The sequence below is a fragment of the Martes martes genome, assembly GCF_963455335.1.
Source record: "Martes martes genome assembly, chromosome: 15".
Lineage (NCBI taxonomy): Eukaryota > Metazoa > Chordata > Mammalia > Carnivora > Mustelidae > Martes > Martes martes.
This window is the reverse complement of record NC_137903.1, coordinates 27,788,424-27,808,734: the sequence shown is the minus strand read 5'-3', so window position 1 is coordinate 27,808,734 and position 20,311 is coordinate 27,788,424. Positions and strand designations below refer to the sequence as shown.

The following is a 20,311-nucleotide window of genomic DNA, read 5'->3' as shown; positions in this document are numbered from 1 at the left end:
TTCCATTCCTGGCTAATTGCCTTGCTTTCTTTCTGTATTTCCTGGAGACTGAGGGAGAATCTGACTAGCCCAGCTTCCTTTCCTACACTAGATCAAATCACAGGTCAGTGTCAACCAATGCACTGACCACTCAGTCCAGGTGCCTGTCCCAGGTCACTAAATTGTAGTGCATGAATGGGTATGTTTATGTGGGTCCCGTGGGACAAAATGTGCGGGCTCAGAGCCACCCCCGGAGCACGGCTGTGGGCTCCTTCTCCCAAAATGGACAACGGGCATCACAGGAAGATTCCACGAGAGCAGGGACTGTGTTGGTGTCTAACTGCTGTTCTGTCCTCCGTCCTTTCCATGGGGCCTTGAACAAAAAGATGCTCAATTAATTTCTGCTGGGGAAAAAAAATTAAGAAATTAACATATGTAAGTAGTCCCTAAAATTCTATTTCCCAGCCTAATGGGGACATCTGGCCAGAAGATGCCAATAACACAGAACAACAGACAGCTTCTTGTGTGAACTACATTTATGTTCCTGAGAACTGGCACTCCATTCAGTAGCTCTGTGTCAGGCCCTTCGGGCACGTCCTTTCTCTTTCTAAGGAAGCAGAGTGGGCAGCTATTTCTGTGGTGAGATTTGAAGGGCCATCAAGTTCCCTGACCCCCCTTCTCTGTGACAGCTCCTCCCTTGGCTAGCACAGTGGTTGAAATGCCACCATCATTGTTCCTCATTCCTTCAGCTTAGGTCCTCTGCCTGGGGCATCTGTGGCTTCAGCCTGCCCAGTCACCGCTTCCCTTCTTCCACAAGCACTAGCTTGGCTTTTCTAAAGGCAGTTGTCCCCACTGCTCCTTAATGCCTCTGGTTCAGGTGGGGTTGACTCCTCTCTAGGTTCCAGAGGTGGGATGTGAGGCAGTCTTTTCAGTGTATTCTATTCCTGGCCACAGCGACTGGTCCAAGGATAGGCTCCTATCTCAAGTCCTTGTAAAGACTCGCCTGACGGTACATTGGGACTTCTCAGTTTGTGAAACAAGGTCTGTCACTTGTAAATAGGTTTCTTGGATGCCCCCCCCCCCATCACCCCCTCTCCATGGCCCATGAGTAAACTCATTGACCTCTTACCATCTCTTAGGCTGGAGAGGGCAGTTATAGAATGGGAATAAGGAAAAAAAAAAAAAAAAAAAAAAGAATGGGAATAAGGAAGCCAGGAGGATTGTCAGGCTAGACTGTCAGGTGGGGATAATGGGAGGCTGGGGGGCACCCCAGGGGGTAATACAGGGCCAGAGAGTGCTGGAGGAGGGGGAAGAATGGAAAGAGGAGGTGAGAAGGTAGCTGAGACCAAACTCATTTATTTCATCACTGAGCCTGACCCCACAGGCTCCGGCCTTGGATCTCACAGGTAGTTTGAGAATCACAGAACTGCCAGGTATCAGCACTAGGAGACACCTTGGAGGTCATGGGTCAACAGGGGAGGGAAACCTAGACATTCCCCCAAAAGGAACCCCATCACCACCTGACCCTGTTAGGCAGTTCCCCAGACACAACTCCCAGGTCTGGAGAGAACCTAGTAAATAAATAAAAACTCACCTTAGCCACCCCTTCTCCCACCATGGAAGTTGCCTCTAATGGGAGGTTTAGGAGAAATATCCCTCCGCAGGCCTTTTTTTGGAAGCAGAGTTGCAAGGCCCTGGTTAAAGGATGCAGACCATGGAAGGAAGGGGACCTAGTCTAGTGGGATTGTGGGATCATGGGGAAAGGCAAGCAGAGGAAACTCACAAAGGGAGAAATACTGGAGTGGGGGTGGGAAGTTGGGGGGTGGTGGGAGAGACATTGGAGAAGCTATCATCCTTGATGGGAACGGAGAGTTGGAGAAAAGGATGGGTGCTCGCTGGGAGCCATAGTAGGAGCCAGTGCAACCTGCCAAGAAGGAGAAAATGGAACGTGCTGTTTCTGGGCATAGCACATCTGCGTCCATCACCCCAGGCTCAGCCCAGCCTCTCCCGGGCTTCACTGGCAGCCTTGTGCGGGACTCCAAGCTGCCCTGCAGCCTGCCATCCTGGGGATCGTGTTCTGAAACCACAGCACCCTACCCATCCCCTGCCCCCTGTTCTTCCCTCCCTCAGGCTGCCCCAACCTAAACAAGACAACCTGGGCAGGGGGGCCACACGCTGTTGGAAAAATACACACTTAGCTGGAAAAGGAGATTTATTTGTGTGTGTTGAATTCCCACAGCAGCCTTAGGATAAATAGCTAGTCCCCAGCCTTAGCTTAGAGACTGCCCACAAGGTGGGTGGTAAAATCTGTTCTTATTTAGATAGCTTTTGGGGAGAGGTGGGGAGAGGGAGTGGGGGCAGCAGGAGAGGGGAGCTTGGAATCTACAACGTTTATATGATCAGTCACGGAGGTCATCTCTCCTCTTTAATTAGGGGTTTGGAGCTGGGAAACTTCGCTCAGTTTGCTTATCCTAGGAGCAGAGCAGACTGGCGAGTAGGCAAGGGGCACAACATCTCTTTGGGGCCCAGTTGAGGTTGGACCACTGTCTTGTCTCCATCCTGTCTCCAGCTAAGCACTCAGTAAATGTCAGTACTGTGCCAGGCCCTGTACTGGGCCCTTTATGTGCATTATCTTAGTCAATCCGTAAAACAACCTCAAGAGTTAGCTACTATCATTATCCCCCTGTTCTATGGGAGAACCCCAAAGCATAGAAGGATTGAATAGCATACTGAGGGCACACAGTTGGTAAGTAGTGCAGCCGGGACTGGGCTGGGGTCACCTTGACCCCAGTATCCATGCTTTTAAAACTTTTGCATCGTTCGTTGGGTGGGGTAAGGACCTGGGCTTTTCTCACTCTTTTTATTTCTGTTCTCTAGCCCAGGTCCTCTGTACTTGCTACATCAGAGAGATGGACTGATGACTTCTAATCATTTTTGGCATTGTTTTTCTTGCATTAGAGAGAAATTTCTTGTTGCCACTATATCCCCAGCACTTGGAACTAGACAATGTACACACAATGGACACATTTTCTGATAGGTACAAATGCCATGAATTAAGTCAATGAGGGTAATGGGCTATATGCTAGAGTGCCTGGGACTTAAGGTGCTCCTTTAGATGGGACAGACAAGGACTTTCTGGGGCAGCTATATTTAAGCTGAGACCATCATGGACGATACAGAAATCCCTGAAGAAGGAATAAGCCAGGTGTGTTCAAGAGATTGGAAGTGGCTCGTATGGCTCCAGTGTAGTGTATAGGGAAAGAGGGTATGCCACAAGGATGGACAATAAAGCAAGCAGGTGCTAGATCAGGGTCTTCTTGCCCAGGGAAGGAGACTGGATTTTCCACCTCCCTCCCCAAGTGGCAAAAGGAAGCCACTTGGAGTGTTTCAAGCAGGGAAGTAAAATCTGGCTTTGACATCATTTAAAGATTATTCTTGCTGCTCTGAGAAGCATGGACTGTTGAGGGTCAAGGCTGGAGGCAAGGAGACATGGTCAGGTGACTACAGTAAATGTGAGATGAGAATGGCTTAAACTGGTGTTAGAAGAGGGAGGGACAAATGACTGGTAGAACTGACTAGACCTAGTGATGGATCAGTTGTGGAGGGGGTTTGTCCCATAGGAGAGGCTCCTTTCCTACAACTCTTCCCTAAGTCCAGCTTACATTTCACGTCTGGCTTCACCCTGATCAGTCAGCACATGGCATTTCCCTGACCAAAGCGACTGGTTTCAGGGTGGTCCCATCAGAGGAACTTTCTTGCTCCACGGTCTGCTGGGTGTGAATTACAAAGTACATGGCCCTGAGTGCGGCTAGGAGTCACTCTGAGAGGGGACTATGTTTAAGGAGCAGAGAGCAAAGACAAAGTTTTTACTCTGGATGGCAGGTGGAAAGAGACTGAAATCTTGGTATTGTTGAGCCTCTGAACACATCAATCCAGATGCTCACCCTACTCCTGGACTTTCCATTTATTCCATTAGAACTTCCCATGTTGCATTGTCACCAGTCTGAGTCAGATTTCACTCCCAGCTGAAAGCATCCCAACTGATATACTAATGTTACCTAGGAACCCCAGATCTGGCTTAAACATGCATAAATATAGAGAAAAACCTGGAATAAAATCATTTCTGGGCTTTAAGAAGAACTAATTTTGAGAAATGGGTTCAAGAATTCTAGAGAAGTGGGAAATCGATGAAGTGGGGGATACAAAAGAAATTTATATTTTCAGTTTATGCCATCATCTGTCATTAACGGATTAAAAAATTCACATTTCCTGTCTTGTTTGCCTTGAGTCCAGCACCACACATGTCATGTGGCAGGCTGTGCTGAGTGAGGATACAAGGTAACGCCTTTTCCGAGAAGTGCTGTTTTACGTGCACAGTGCCTAGCCGAGGTATAAAATCACTGCTCCGGGATAGAACTACTGCACTGGGATGTGGACAGGGACATTACGGTCTTTATTTTCTACTAGGACTCCTAATATCTACATTCTTCAGAAAGCCCTTCACTCAGCATGGGCAGCCTCTTTCCGCTTCAACTGATTTCTGCTCAAGTCCATTTTCTCTGCATCTCAATAGAATACTAAAGTCTAAGTAGATTATAAAATCATGAGTAAAGGATTCAAGTTTGGCACCTATCTGTTCAGAATAGTACCTGCCATAAAATGAAGCTAGGGACAGAAAGTGATCACAAAAATCTTTATTTAAATTTGTATGATTACTTGGTTAATCTCATGTCTGATTTTTTCCACTGTTATATTCTAAAACACGTGCACAATACTTGGTACACAGCAGGTGTTCAATAAATATTTATTACCATAGTAATTCTGACCGGCTGTGTAAATCACAAAAAGTGAAAACCGCAAAAAAATTAACAAAAGGGTCCATTACCTTATTCCCACATTCTGTTAAGACTTCTGAAAACCTAGAATCCTTGAAAGCCTGGTGGTAACTGAATTGTTTCCAACAGTGATTTTACATCTACGTCAAACATTCAGCGTCCCTAGTGATGTTGGTAAGTTGGCAAAATAAAAGACAACAATTCCAAATATTTTAACATTCTTATTATATAGCTTTCTGGACAGTTTGCTCCCAGACACACATTCAGGATAAACACACACTCAACATTAAGTGGTTATTTATTTTTCAGGTTTAAAAGGTTTCAAACTATGTATGTACAAGCTAAATAAAACAAACTAGCCTCAGAGAATCACTGTAGAGCAGAATACATAAATACACAAAGTCTGTTTTATAGGACAGGAAAGATGATAACGTCATCAAATACAAAGAAAAACATCCAAGAGAGAGGTAGGCAGATGAGACCATCTTAACAAAGAATATATTAACTAGGACCAGGACAAACCCCTAAAGGTCAGAACAAAATTTCTTTTCTATGCCTCCCAGCTGCCTGGCTTTCCTTTTCTGCGTTGTGCTGCATACTTCTGAGTCACCAGCCTCTGGCAGATCATCAGGCATCTCTCCCTCATCAGCCTGAGAAGGAGTAGATAAGGTAAAATGTGAGGTTCACACCAGGAACCAGGATGGAGAACAATGAAGTGCTGTAATATTATTACCAAGTACTTCTTTGTGGCTTCTTGTATATGATTATTTCCTTCAAATGCATCTTTCTCAATCTTTTGTATGTTTTAAATTTTTATTTCTTTTCACAAGTAACTGTTACTTAACTGAATCTGAAGGATGTTCTAACTCAGCAAGAACCAGAATATGCCAATCTTTGTGTTCCTACAATTTATATTGTTAAATGAGGAAGCTCTATCAACTTAAGCAGATAATCAACTTAATCTATATATAATCTGATCAACTTAACCTTTTCCCTTCTATGAATGGTCCCATAAGAAATGTTAATTTTCCCCTCTTTCCTATTTCTTTCTCACTCCTTCCTGATTCCTGCAATAGTCCTTTCTTGTATTAGAAAAGAAAACTTCAAAAAAGAATCGGTCACCTCTATCTATCCTTGCTACCTCCAAGAATATAAAAAAAATTAAGCAGATGCTGCCTGCCCTCTAGTGTTGTCAAAGATGACAACTGTTAGGAAAAATATACTGTTGGTTGAGCTACTAGGCTATTTTGTTGAATACCTATTTAGAAAGTTGTAATGGGGGGGCGCCTGGGTGGCTCAGTGGGTTAAAGCCTCAGCCTTCGGCTCAGGACATGATCTCAGGGTACTGGGATCGAGCCCCGCATTGGGCTCTCTGCTCTCTGCTCAGTGGCGAGCCTGCTTCCTTCTCTCTCCCTCTGCCTGCCTCTCTGCCTACTTGTGATCTCTGCCTGTCAAATAAATAAATAAAATCTTTAAACAACAACAAAAAGAAAGTTGTAATAGGAGAAAAGATCAATTAGCTACTCTAGAATACGGTACAAATTTGGCAAAGTTAATAACCACTTATGCATTTACAGATAAATACACTTTTAACGGGTTAACAACAGAAGCAGAATCAGAACTGTACAATCATCATACCTTCTGTTTCTGTTTTGCATGCTTCTCCGTCCACTGCCTGGCATTCTTGAGGAAGACTGGCTTATTATATTTAAATTCAGATGACTGAGACAAAATCAAAGACAAGTCAATGGAGAGAAAAATGATCTGTAGTGGTTAAGCTGCAGCTGCCATAAATGAAAAGTCAGAGGTATGAAGAAAGTAGGACGTGTGCTGCAGAGGCAAAAAGGATACTTACTATGTCAGCCATGAGTGGGTCATCAGGGTTGGGTTCAGACATAAGCAGTTGAATAGAAGTCAGTACAGTTGCAATGTTGAGGGATGGTCTCCAGGCACCCTATACACAAACAGACAGGCAGCTGCTTTTGTATTACTAAGAATGTGATACTCTAATTCAAGTTTTATAGATGAGAACCACAGAATGTTGTGTCCACCCTTTACCCACCACTCACTTTTGGTGGCAATTTGAGGACATCTAAACAAATCCTTCCAGCAGAATCAATGTTTGGATGATAGATTGGAGTCAGAAATCGGATCTGAGGAGGTTCAAAGGGGTACCTTTGAAAGCACAGGACAACAGAGAATTTTTATTAAAGTACTTGTTTCTTTATAAACATATAAAGAGCTTCCTGGTGACTCATCAGGGTTGCCTTTGAGAGGCAAACCTTTTTTTTCCTAAAATTTTTATTATGAAAACTTACAAACAATAGAAAAGTTGAAATAATAGCATTACAAACATTCCTGTACCCACCACCTAGATCAAGCCACTTTATCCTGTGAATGCTTCAGCACATATCTCCCAAGAATAAGGTCGTTCTCCTTTATAACTGCAATACTATCAATATACCTATAAAAAAATTAGAAATATATTCCCCAATATCATCTACTATTCTGATTTCTTCAATTGCCACCCCCCCATTTTTTAAGAGAAGTTTTAAAAAACAGAAATTAAAATTCATACATTGCGTTTTTTTGTTTTTTGTTTTTTGTTTTTTAAAGACTCGTTTATTTCAGAGAGCACATGCATGAGAGCGAGCGTGTGCGTGTGGGGCGGGGTGAAGGGGTAGAGGGAGAGGGAGAATCTCAAGCAGACTCCCCACTGAGCACAGAGCCCAACACAGGGCTCAATACCACAACCCTGGGATCATGACCTGAGCCAAAATCAAGAGTCAGGCACTTAACTAACAGAGCCACCCAGGTGTCCCCACTGCATTTGGTTATTATGCCTTTTTAGTGAGACACAAACCTTGGAAAATTCCCAGCTGATTTTTAGAACTGATATATCACATGATTATCAAGCTACTTCTCTCAGGACTTTAACAAGTTTGGCCAGGATCTGATCTAGTGAAAAGACATCTACATGTCAACAGTTAGACATTCATTTCTTCTCTTCCCCATTCTGCACAAAACTACAACTACAACTAACCCGATGAGAACCTTAAAGGAGACCAGAGTTAAGAGGGGCCTTAACGTAAAAACAGAAAGTAGAATGGTGGTTGCCAGGTGCCAGGGGGAGGAGGAGCTGGCAAGTTACTGCTGAATGGGTATGGAGTGTCAGTCTGGGAAAATGAAAAGGTTTTGGAGGTGGATGATGGTAATAGGTGATTAACAATGTGAATATACTTAATGCCATGAACCAAACAGTTAAAATGGCTTAAATGATCAATTTTATGTTATGTATATTTAAGCACAATCAAGAAAAGAGGGGCCTTAGATATGATCTAGCCCATTTTAGAGAAGGAATTTGAACTCCAGAGATAAAATAACTTGCCCAAAGTCACATTACATCATAAGACTAGGATTAAAACCTAGGACCTTTAACTCCTACACTTAACACTCTACTACATTACTCTATCTTTCAATAACCATACTCTACCCTATAAGTTTAGAATCTAATTCACACTGGGCACCTGGGTGGCTCAGTCAGGCATCCAACTCTTGATTTTGGCTCAGGTCATGATCTCAGGGTCATGAGATTGAGCCTCATGTTGGGTGTGGAGCCTGCTTAAGATATTCTCTCTCTCCCTCTGCCCTTAGCCCACTCTGCATGTGCTCACTCTCAAAAAAAACAAAAAAACAAACAAAAAAACCCCCAAAAAACAGAAAAAGAGAAAGAAAAAGAAAAAAAAAATCTAATTCACACTAACCTCTCGGGAATGGTAACTTCCAGCTTGAAAACACCTTTTTCATAAGGTGTGTCAGCTGCACCTAATATTTCTTTAAAAAAAAAAAAAATTAAGAGGTAATCAGATGATTTGAATGACCACAAAAGCTCGGTCTAGGACAGTAATTCTCTCTTAGAGCTTTAACAAGCTTCTCATGCAATGCACCGATGTACCCAAAATACTGATGGCGTCAAAGGACAGACAGAATATCAAACAGAAGTTGGACAGTACTGACCACAGATCAAATATAAGCCGCAGTTTTGTTTTGTCTGTACTGCAGTATTCTAATTATTTATGTTTCCTGTCTGGCCTCACAGATATTTGAGATGATGAGCTTTGGTCTAAACACTGCTTCAGAGCTAATGCCCAAATCTTGGCTATGAATCAGCAAAAGGTGTAATAATAGGCCAAAGAAGAAATGTCAAGCAAACCTCTTATACATGTAAACAAATTAGGTTTAGAACGCTGGTAAGGTACTTTGACCTTGCCACCGCTCTCTACTTTAGAATATACAAATCTTCAGATTTCAGCACAATCTTCAATAGGGTCGTCATAGGCATGACATGATACCTACGAGCTTGAAGATCATCCATTTTGTCCTTATCTTGCCAGCAAGTGATGCCTGGGGGTGGCTCTGTGGCTAACAAGTTCAGTTCTCTCTTTAGACGTGAAGCTCTCTGCATGGTCCCCAAGTAGAAGGAACTGTACACGGTTCACTGCACCACAGTAGAAGCTGGCTGGGATTCACTAAGAAGAAAAGGGGCAACCACGAAACAGTCAGCAAAGGTGACTCGAGTTTTTAGCACATGGCTTCAGTTTAGTGAAAAGCAAAACAAATTCTTCATTTTAATCTCTATTCTAAGAAAGGAATCTGAGTTTCTTCCATTTCCTTCCTGTTATCTATTCAAGCACATTTTAAAAATAAAGATTAAAGGGGCCCCGGGTGGCTCAGTGGGTTAAAGCCTCTGCCTTTGGCTCAGGTCATGATCTCAGGGTCCTGGGATCGAGCCCCGCATCAGGCTCTCTGCTCAGCAGGGAGCCTGCTTCCCCCCCCCCCTCTCTGCCTGCCTCTCTGCCTACTTGTGATCTCTGTCAAATAAATAAATAAAATCTTTAAAAATAAAATAAATAAAAAATAAAAAAAATTTTAAAAATAAAGATTAAAAATGCAAAGCGTTCTACAAACAACAAAAACACAAGTTTTCAACTAATGTGTTTCCACTGATAAATTATAAACTTATGAGGTAGAGCCTGGGTCTAATTTTGCCCCACACTACATCCTCAGTATATCTGGCATAGAAAAGGCTTGACAAATATTACCTGTGGGAGGAAGTCTATATATGCTTTGTAAGGAGAGCAAGGAATGATGATGACGGAGATAGTCTCACTCTGAGATATTTGTAAGCAAATGCTTAAATGTGTGAGGTTTTCTCCATGTATTCTGGATGCCACATACTCCCAATCCCTCAGTATTTCCAATCTTTTCCCCATCAACATTCAAATATGCTCAAAATCTCTCTCATCTAAAACAAACACCCACACCTACACACACTCAACACCCTTTCTAACTCTAGTTCTCCCTTTAGCTGCCAGAGGATACTGATCTTTTGATATTATGAGTTACATATACTATCTCCCAGTTTGTGGCATGTCTCTCCACTTTATTCATGTCTTTTGATAGTCACACAACTATTAACTTTAACATAATCAATTTTAAAACATTTTCCTGTACACTTATACTTTCATGTATTAAATTTTTCCTTATCCCCAAACTTAGATATTTGTCTAAATCTTCTAAATGTTTTACAGTTTTGCTTTCACATTTAAGTTTTTAATCCAGTAGGAATTGATTTTTGTGTATAATGTGAGGCAGAGGTCCAATTTTGGATCTTTTCCTCCATATGAAGAACCAATTGTCCTAGTCCTTTTTATTGGAAAGTCCACCATTTCCCTGCTGATATGGTCGTAAACTAAATTTGCATATATGTGTGGATCTGTTTTGGAATTTTTCAGTTTGTTCCACTGATCAACTGGATTATCTTTGAGCCAATACCTGTTTTAATTACTGTAGCTTATTAATAAGACTTGACATATAGTAAGTTGAGTTCCTCCACCTTGTTCTTTCTCTTCAGCAATGTCTTGGTTATTCTTTTTTTAAAGATTTTATTTATTTATTTGACAGACAGAGATCACAAGAGAGAGGGGGGAAGCAGGCTCCCTGCTGAGCAGGGAGTGTGATGCGGGGCTCGATCCCAGGACCCTGAGATCATGACCTGAGCTGAAGGCAGAGGCTTTAACCCACTGAGCCATCCAGGCGCCCCTGTCTTGGTTATTCTTGACCCTCTGCTCTTCCATGTGACTTTTAGAATCACCTCATAGAAGTCCACACATATATACATCTCAGGATCTGGTTCTCAGTTTTGTAAAGTGAAAACCGGACTTGGCAGTAAATCTAGATTCGGTAGGGCTTACTCACAAAGGCTTAAACGTTAAAAGGTCAATTTATTAATTTGTACAACTGTGATACAATTTTTAATTTTAATCCCATCCCTCCTTAAGCTATTTCTGTTTGGAAAACTAATTATAACCAGAAGATTACCTGGTGGGCACAGATTGTCATTATTAGATGGCTGTTATGATAATCATACACTTAGATTGAGGCCATCTACCTCCACCACCGGGATGTTTAAAGGAGAATAAATTTGTGTATTGGTTAGGTAAAGACATTCTCTTGAATTGTGCTGCAGACAAAATGGTCCTTTGGACCTTCCTTTTCTAATCTCCAGGCTTGCTGCTCCTCCACAACTCAAAAACTCTTTCAGAAATATTTAAATGAGACTAATAATACAACAGGTGAATTAAATGGTCAAACAGAATTACAGGACAAGTCTTTCATATAAATTATTCTTTAAAGTACTTTCAAATTTCCTTAGACCCACCCATAAGACCATCTTTTGGAGGCAAGTATTTCATTGGGTAATTGAATTAATTAATTTCATTGTATAATTAATCTCGCATTTTATACACAGATCCTTACTACTTTTCTCAGGAAGCAGATGTTGAGAAAGCGACCACAATAAGACAACAAACCACAAGAAACAGAGGGTACCTTTATATAAAATGAGAACCCAGGGGAAAGGGATTAGAACAGGGGTGAGGAATTTTAAGCAAGACAATTTCTCTAATGGGGGCAACCAGACCCCAGCCTCACTATATTAACACAAATTGGTATATGGCACTCCTTGGCTCAAAAGCCATCAATTACTGAATATTTTCTGGGCACACAGGTTCTTTACAAACAAACCCCAACTTCTTATCCTGTAACTACTCCCCACAAACTTAGGCTTCAGTCACACCGACTTCTTTTTGGGTCTCATTCTTTTTCACACCTATAGACATTACACATGAAACAATCACTTCTTGCCTTTCTCTAGTAATGCATCCCAATCCTTCACTCCTTTCAACTGTCACCCTCTCTATGCTTCCACACCAACGTGCACCGGGAGTTGTTATTCAACTCTGACAGCTTCTTCTCGTGCGGCAAAAATCCCTGGAGGACGGGTGTAGTCACCGTATTTTAATTTCTAAGTCAGCAATGCCACCAGTATGCAGCCTTGTAGTAAGTTTGAATAACTAGCGGAGGAAACGTGGGTTGGGGACCAGATGGTGAGGAAGGCAAAACCGCCTGCGCGCGGCCCGCAGCGAGCGCAGAACGGCGGCGTCTCTGGCCGCGGGGCGCACCAGGGGAGGCTCGGGCAGCTCTGGCCGCCGACGGGCTGCGGAGATTCCAGCAGAGCCTCCGCTCAGGAGCCGCTTCAGGAATCTCCCACATTAGGCAGAAACAGGACTCTGGTCCCCAAGACCCACAGGTCTTGGAACCAGAAAACAGCACTCTTACCTGTGCATACCCACCTCACAGCGTCACAGCGCGCAGACCAGCGGCTATCCACTCCTGCGCACGCCCAGGCTGTTGGCGTCGCTCCGCCTCCCGCCACGAGGGGCTTGCGATTGGTCCTCGTCAAGGCCCGGGAGAGGAGCGTAGCTCCCTATTGGCCAGCGCTCTGAGTCTGGTTTCCGCACACGCCGCTTTCAAATTAGAGCGCGCGTCGGACGCAGTCACTTCCCCTCGTAGGCGGAGCTGTCTATCAGGTTGGAGGAGCTCGGAGGTTCCGGCCGGCTTCTGGCCATGGTGTAGCCATGCGGTGACAAGTTCGGTGACGAGGTCAACTGTCTTTGTCAGAGCGGAGAAGGAGCTGGAAATCGCCTCATAGGAGGAACAGTGAAGGGAACCGGAAATATCTGGACTGGAGTAGGGACTGCGTGGTACGTCTTCACGAGGAAACTTTTACTGCGTCAGAGGACGCATCTAAGGCTCGCGGATGAAAGTTAAAGGAATGCTGAGTTTAGCCCAGTAAAGCATTCTAGCAATTAGATCCCTGAAGAACAGAACCGGTCACCTTGGGCCGCAGTGAACTCCGTCATCACTGCAAGTGTTCGACTGGAAGTTGATGAGGGATAGTGCAAAGGGGATCCCTGCCTTGGGTGGAAGCTGAGAATAGATGGCTTCGAGGCCTTCTTCCAACTCTAAAAGTGTGGTGCTACCTGACGAAGGAAGTACCTGTTTATGGCTAAGCCAGCCTCAACTTCTCGAAGTTTCTGGGCTCCGTGAGCATTCATGGGTGACTCGGACTTGACCTGACGTGGCTGGAACTTGACTAGCCTTTGGGGATACTGTGGGTGGAAAAACACCACCAACACATACACGCGCCAAACCCTCCTCTCACTGCTTTCAGCTCCTTGTGTGGCTTAACGGCCGGTCTTTGTAAACTTGCAAACCAATATAATTCTGGCCACTGCCTGATTTCTGCATTTCGTCCAAACTGGTGTTAAGTAGCACGTGGTTCCCCGAGTCCATTGCAGGCATGTTACCTCTTCTCCAGAGACCCATACATTAACTGGCACACTGTCTGTGATTCTACCCTGGAGATCTTCACACTGGTTGTAAGAATGAATCAACTAAAGTAGCTTATGAATTACGAGCATAAGGAATCCTGGGACTGTCCGGTCTAATTTCCAGTTAGCTGCTGGGGTTTTGCGTTTATTGTTAATATTTGCTTATTGTAGTCAAGTGTGTTCTGTCATAAATCTGGAGTTGGATGCTTATTTTACTACTGATACTTTGTTTTAATTCCTTCAATGTCTTTCTTTTTTTTTAAGATTTTTTTAATTTACTTGACAGAGAAAGAGACAGGGAGAGAGGGGACACAAGCAAGGGGAGTGGGAGAGGGAGAAGCAGACTTCCTGCCCACAGGGAGCCCAATGCAGGATGGGCTCCCATCCGGCAACCTGGAATCATGACCTGAGCTGAAGGCAGATGCTTAACGACTGAGCCACCCAGGTGCCCCTTTTCAATGTCTTCTTTATTTTCTTCCTACCCCAAATGTAATTACAGTTCTGTCTTCAGAACTGAAACTGATCACTTCCTTGATCTCTGAGATCAAGGTGGTTCTCTGAGAAATTAGTCTTTAAAATGTCTCTTAGAAAAAGCAGGAACTGTGTTGAGTCTGGTGGAGAGGAGAGCTGGTATCATAAAACAAGCAAATGCCAATAGTTTTGGCAACTAAACTCAAAGGATTGAATAAAAGGAAAAAGGTAAAAAGAACTCCACAGGCTAAATGTACAGTTTCTATTTGTCCACCAGAGGGAGGTATGTTAATTGGTGAGACTAGAGGCCAGGCTGGAAATTTTTCCTTACCTGTGTAGGGTGTCATTGCTTTTAAAAAGGGAGCATTTTAATATTATGGTTTATTTCTTAAGTGTATGTGTGGGAAGTTATTTAACAAAAGTTTCTTCACACAAGAATATAGATGCATCATAGCTGGCTCAGTATATTTAAAAGCACAAAAATTATATTTTATTTATACACAGGATTATTTGCTAGGATTTATCACTTTTGTATAAAAAATTTTCTTTAGTATAGAGTATTTCTAAATCTAAACTATTATATATATACATATAATAGTTTACTATATGTTTACTATATTTTATATTTACTATTTATATATTATCTATTTATTAATATTACTATATATATTACTATAAATATATACTATATATATTTACTATATATATAGTAAATCTAAACTATTATGTTTGTTTAATGGGCTGATTATAAAGTTTACTCTCAGAAAGCCCCGGGGGATGATGTTACAGGAAAAAAGCTAATGTGATTTTAATTTTGAAAACCTTTTTGAGCCATTATACACATATAAATTTGGGGGTTTTTTTGTGGCATAACTTTTTTTTTGGTTGCGCCAGTTAAATTAATTAGATTATAATAATTATTACTTTCATTTATGCTAAAATACTTTTATTTATACTAATTATTACTTGCTTTTTGTAATCATGTAGCTGAAGATACATTCCTCTCCTTCCAGGTAGGGATGCACTTAAATTATCCAAGGAATTTAGGACAAGCTCCAAAGAGGGTATTATATACTCTAACAACCTCAAGAGAAAAAAATAAGTAAATAAATTAAATATAGTAAGGAAGTATTTCCTGGAACTTCCTAATATTGAAATTGAATTCTTCCTGTTGAAATTTAAGTTTACCTCTTAAGAATTGAAGGATTTAACTTGAACTTGGCCAGTTTTAGCATAGTTATACAACTGGAGCCATATAGTTCTTCTTCCCTGATTCTGAATGTGAAAATAGTATAACCAAAAGAAATATAACATTATTGATCCTTGAAAATTTTACCCCTGGGGGCGCTGGGTGGCTCAGTGGGTTAAGCCTCTGCCTTCAGCTCAGGTCATGATCTCATGGTCCGGAGATCCAGTCCTGCATCAGGCTCTCTGCTCAGCAGGGAGCCTGCTTCCTCCTCTCTCTCTCTGCTTACCTCTCTGCCTACTTGTGTCTCTCTGTCAAATAAATAAATAAAATCTTAAAAAAAAAAAAAAGAAAAAAATTTTTACCCCTGTTAAAAATTGTTATTACAAAACCATTATGTTGGGGCGCCTGGGTGGCTCAGTCAGTTAAGTGTCTGTCTTTAGCACAGGTCGTGATCCCAGCGTCCTGGGATCAAGCAGGGAGCCTGCTTCTCACTCTCCCTCTGCCTTTCCCACTGCTTGTGCTCTTTCACTCACTCACTGTGTCAAATAAACAAAGTATTTATTTTTTTAAAAAGATTTTGTTTATTTGAGAGAGAGTGCATGAGCAGGGGGAGGGACAAAGAAGGGGGAAAGGGAGAAGCAGACTCCCCACTGAGCAGGGAGCCCAATCATGACCTGAACTGAACTGAAGGCAGTCGCTTAACAGACTAAGCCACCCAGGCACCCCCACATCTTGATTGTTTTATTACACATTGTTATTCACTGTTTACAAAGACTCTGTAGTAAGAAAATTAATAGTTACAAAGTATTTAAGAATACCTAATTAAAACATTTTGGACAGACACAGTATTCTTAAACATATTTTGCATGTGCATGTCATTTTTCATTTAATTCTCAGTTCATCTCAGGGGAAGTTGCACCCACAAATGTTCACAATGGAATATAATAAAGTTTCCCTTTAGAATGTCCTAATCACTTTTGTAATAATTTTTAATGAAAAATTTTAAACACACAGAAGACTATTTGAAAACTTACAGAACCTAATAATTGTATATGTTCTCTTTCACTATGGACAGCACATTTAATTATATTTTGTCCAGGGCTAAGGCTGTGGGAGTGGGTATAGGTATTAAATCAATTGTACGGGTTTTATAACAAAGTTCACTGTAAATATGAAAATGTCCTGCTTGCTGCCTTAGGAGTTTAGTATGCCCATTGTTGTCTTTTTGTAACTTTGGGGGGAAAATTCCCAAAAGACCAGGCATCCACTCTGTCTCCTAGAATTTTAAGATCCATGAAAGGAGCAGAGAAGGAGGAGGGAGTCAGAAGGGAAATTAGTATTAATTAGTATATTGATGAGCTGATATGTGCCAAATATAGTACTGGGTAGCCTTGCATGTATTATTTAATCCACAGGACTATTCTGTGAGGTATTACTATTCCCACTTTACAAATCAGGAAACAGGATCAAGGAAAGCAAGTAACTTGTTTAGGGATGTGAATTCAATTTGAATTGAAAGCTTTCGTGTTCTTTCCACCATGGTTGGATGCATCCTTTTCTGGATCTTTTAAGGGCCTAAAATATAAGTGACTCATTGAAAGAATTTATGCATAATATATGACATATTATGACAATATATGTATCCATGCTCCTCCTCCCCATGCACCTTTACATTTACTGTGATTAATATACGGTAATGTATTACACGCTATAATGTAAATAAAATTTAGATTTAGAACCAGGGCATAGATTTGAATTTTTCGAGTACTTTATGTCTAGTTTTCCCCAACAGAAAATAGGGATAATTACTGCTTCTTTTCCACTTCAAAGGACTGATGTGATAATTAGGGAGCCAAGATTAGTCACAACAGGAATAAACTACAATTCCCGAAAGGCTCAAAGAGGCTGACGCCGCTCCGGGACACGGTTCCAGGTTTAGGGCAAAGGTGACCCCTCTGGCTCCCGCGGCCAAGTAGGGAGCAGCCGGTCCTCGCCTCTTCCCTGAGGCATCCAGGGATTTGTAGTTCCCTCAAGGCCATGATCTGCCGTTAGGGCCCGTCTGTCACTACAAGTCCCGTGATGACCAGAGGCGCGGGCAGCGCCTGCGTGTTGAAGCCGAGGGAACCGTGCGGGCGGTGCTACTGGCGGGAGGAGTAAAGATGGCGGTGCTGGGGTCTCCGCCTTCTGCTCCGGGCTGAATCGCTCTGAGGGAAGCTGCAGCGGCAACTGGGGCAGCAATAGCAGTCCGGGGTGGTGAGTTAAAGCAGCAGCTGCGGAGGTCGGAGCAATGGCGGAGCTGGAGCACCTGGGCGGGAAGCGGGCAGAGTCCGCGCGAATGCGGCGGGCTGAGCAGCTTCGGCGCTGGCGGGGCTCGCTGACAGAGCAGGAACCCGCGGAGCGACGAGGCGCGGGGCGGCAGCCGCAGACTCGTCGCGGGAGCCCCAGGGTCCGCTTCGAGGACGGTGCTGTTTTCCTGGCCGCTTGCTCTAGCGGGGACACCGACGAGGTGAAAAAGCTTCTGGCCAGAGGTGCGGACATCAACACGGTCAACGTGGACGGCTTGACAGCCCTGCACCAGGTAACTCCCTTTTCGGTCGGATAGGCGTCCAGTCTCCTACAGATGAGACTGTGACCCCTGCGGGCCGCCCATGGGGAGTGTTAGTGTCACCACCGAGCTCTCCTGCACGGACACTGGTCCTCTGGGGCTAGTCGGTTTCATTCTCGAACAGCTTGCTCCACTAATCAAGTCTTTTTCCGACCCCAGGGCCTCTACCTGAAGGAGTAGTGTCACCCCGCTGCCTGGTCAGTGTTTGTATTTCCCTCCACCTACTTGAGTTGTCATGGTTACTGATGATTTGGTCCCTGGTGTTATCCCTATAGATTACACACTCTCTAGTTGGTGTGCCTGTACACCATGTCACTCGTATAGGGATCGTCAGTGTCATCTGATGCCTTTTCAGAAAATTCAGTTTTCTGTTTGTGTGGCCCTGTTATCTTAGATCACTCAGAGAGTAAACCCCTATATTAGGTTAAAGCAAGCAGATCTTCTGAAACCATACCTCTTGTTTTGCTGGTTTGTAATGATTGATAAACAGCTTGTGTCTCCCACAGGCTCCTAGAACACCTCTGATCTCATTGTTACATGTGTCTTTTTAGGAGTATTACCTCCCTAAGAGCTTCCTATGGAGAAGCTGAATACTTCCGAATACCTACTGAATCACTTATGTTTGTTTGATACTTGTGGAATAGTCTTTTTCTTTTCTTTTTTCTCAAAGGTTTTTATAAAAATCATATGCCCTATATATACACCTATAGTATATGGGTTGTGGCTATAACTTAACAGTGGTGTGCTTAGTAATAACACTCTTACTGCCCTCTCTTATGCAACAGTATTCTTACTTATGCAGTAATGTTCAATACATTCTGACTGTCATGACTAACTCCCCCTTCCCTCCCCTAATGGAACTTCATTCCTTATTTTGGTGAGCTAAGAGCTGGTCACCCACTCCTAATCTTTCTTATTTTTTTTTTTTTTCTGCCGTGTGTACAAAGTAAATGTGTTGGCATGAGAATCCACTTTTAAATAATAATTCCATTTTGTGTCATACCACTTACTGAATGTATTAGCCAATAGCCTAAAATTATCCCTTACCATGTTTGCAACCCTTCTCTTTCAGATGGAAGAACCTTCTCTTCTTTTCATTCTGTTTGTATCTGGGTTTGTTTGTTTTTTTTTTCTGCTTATAATAGTGGCCCACCTAAGGTAGCAAGCAACATTTGTGTAGTCCTTTGCTGTTTAAAAATTCTTATGTATGTCTTCCCCTATGTGGATCTCAGTAGTGATTCTTGAAGTAGGTGTGGCAAGTAGTGTTGTAACTCCCATTTTACAGATGAGGAATCTGAAGCTTGGAAAATTGTTACTTGTGCAAGATTAGAAAAGAAAAAAAAAACAAAAGAAACAAAAAGAAAAGAAACAAGTTGCCCTTAGGCATTGATTTTTCAGACTTAAATTCCAGAGCTTTATATCTTACCTAATAAGGAGCTGAATATAAATAAGCTAGATGCTAAGAGGGCCATATGCATTATTTTAAGTTTCTGGACTCTTTGAGAAGGTGAATATTTATTTTTCAAATATATTTGGAATGTTAAGGAGATGGAGATCTGGATTCTGGAAGGAACCATTTTTTGGGTTCATAGATGATAGAGAAATAGAATCCAGCTTTCTGGTCCATGTGCTCCTTTACTGAATCACCATTCTATCAAAGCACAGTTTTCTTAGTGCAACTCAGGAGCCCTGTTTCTTCTAAGGTGACTCTGCTACCTGAATCTGGTTCTTACTGTACACATTTTAGTAATGCCCTGAGAAAAGCACGTGCTTTGAAGTCACTCTGGTAGATCTCCTTCTCATACAAGGTAACCACTCTTCTGATCTCTTCTGAGACTGACTTTCTTGGTGCCTTTCCTTCTGTCTTAACTACCGTCCCAAGTTGTGAAATACAACTTCTCTCACCTTATATGCTGTTCACATTCAGTTATCTCTTGAGACAGGAGAGGAAGGAGATGACAGCTATGAGATTTTTAAAAACAACGACGACACCTGCATAGGCAATGTAGGGATTTGTCCCTGTTTATGGGTCTGACAGTGAGTTGAATTGAATAGGTATACTTAATACTAGACAAATTCAACCAAAGATTAAGCTGCTTGAAGATTTGGAGCCAAACAAACCTTCTGTTGAGAAACTATCTCTTTGTTTGAATCCAGACAAGGGGCCTTTATTGGCTCAAGAACTCTTTTACAAGTCAGTTTCCGTGGAGTGACAGTATGTTTCTCCATGCTCTGAAGAACTCTTAAGGTACATAAAAGGTTATATTCAAAATGTGAGACTGGAGCTGCCAGTAGCTGAACAACTTACTTTGTGACTGATTGTCCTTCTGTGAAATGGAGAGTGGTACAATTATCTGAATTATTTAGTTAAAATATCCATCGGTTATATAAACACAGTATGAATTATCAGGATAATTGCTTTCTTTCTCCCTTCTGTTTGGCCATGGCCTCTTGACCATCTTGGCATGCTGGAAGAAACCCCCAGGTGATAGTGGTG

General features: G+C 42.4%; 2 protein-coding genes across 8 annotated transcripts in view; one reads left to right on the top strand and one right to left on the bottom strand.

The window, feature by feature from the left end:
• Window positions 1-4,663: 4,663 nt before the first annotated feature.
• Window positions 4,664-12,589, bottom strand: UBE2T (ubiquitin conjugating enzyme E2 T). Its single transcript, XM_080825198.1, has 7 exons — window positions 12,509-12,589; window positions 9,171-9,343; window positions 8,579-8,648; window positions 6,884-6,989; window positions 6,670-6,768; window positions 6,453-6,536; window positions 4,664-5,464 (listed from the first exon to the last, which is right to left on the bottom strand). Exons 2-7 carry the CDS (start codon window positions 9,277-9,279, stop codon window positions 5,339-5,341), a joined length of 594 nt encoding a protein of 197 aa, XP_080681324.1. The 5' UTR covers window positions 9,280-9,343; window positions 12,509-12,589; the 3' UTR covers window positions 4,664-5,338.
• A 4,748-nt stretch (window positions 12,590-17,337) lies between these two features.
• The window catches only part of PPP1R12B (protein phosphatase 1 regulatory subunit 12B), a 212,752-nt gene continuing 209,778 nt past the window's right edge, over window positions 17,338-20,311 (top strand). For all 7 annotated transcript variants that reach the window (XR_013968008.1, XR_013968009.1, XR_013968010.1 and 4 more), the window contains exon 1: window positions 17,338-17,787. Coding sequence is in view for 4 of the 7 variants with exons in the window: in XM_080824314.1 (XP_080680440.1) it covers window positions 17,497-17,787 (291 nt within the window). In the remaining 3 variants the exon portion in view is untranslated. The remainder of the gene's footprint in view (window positions 17,788-20,311) is intronic.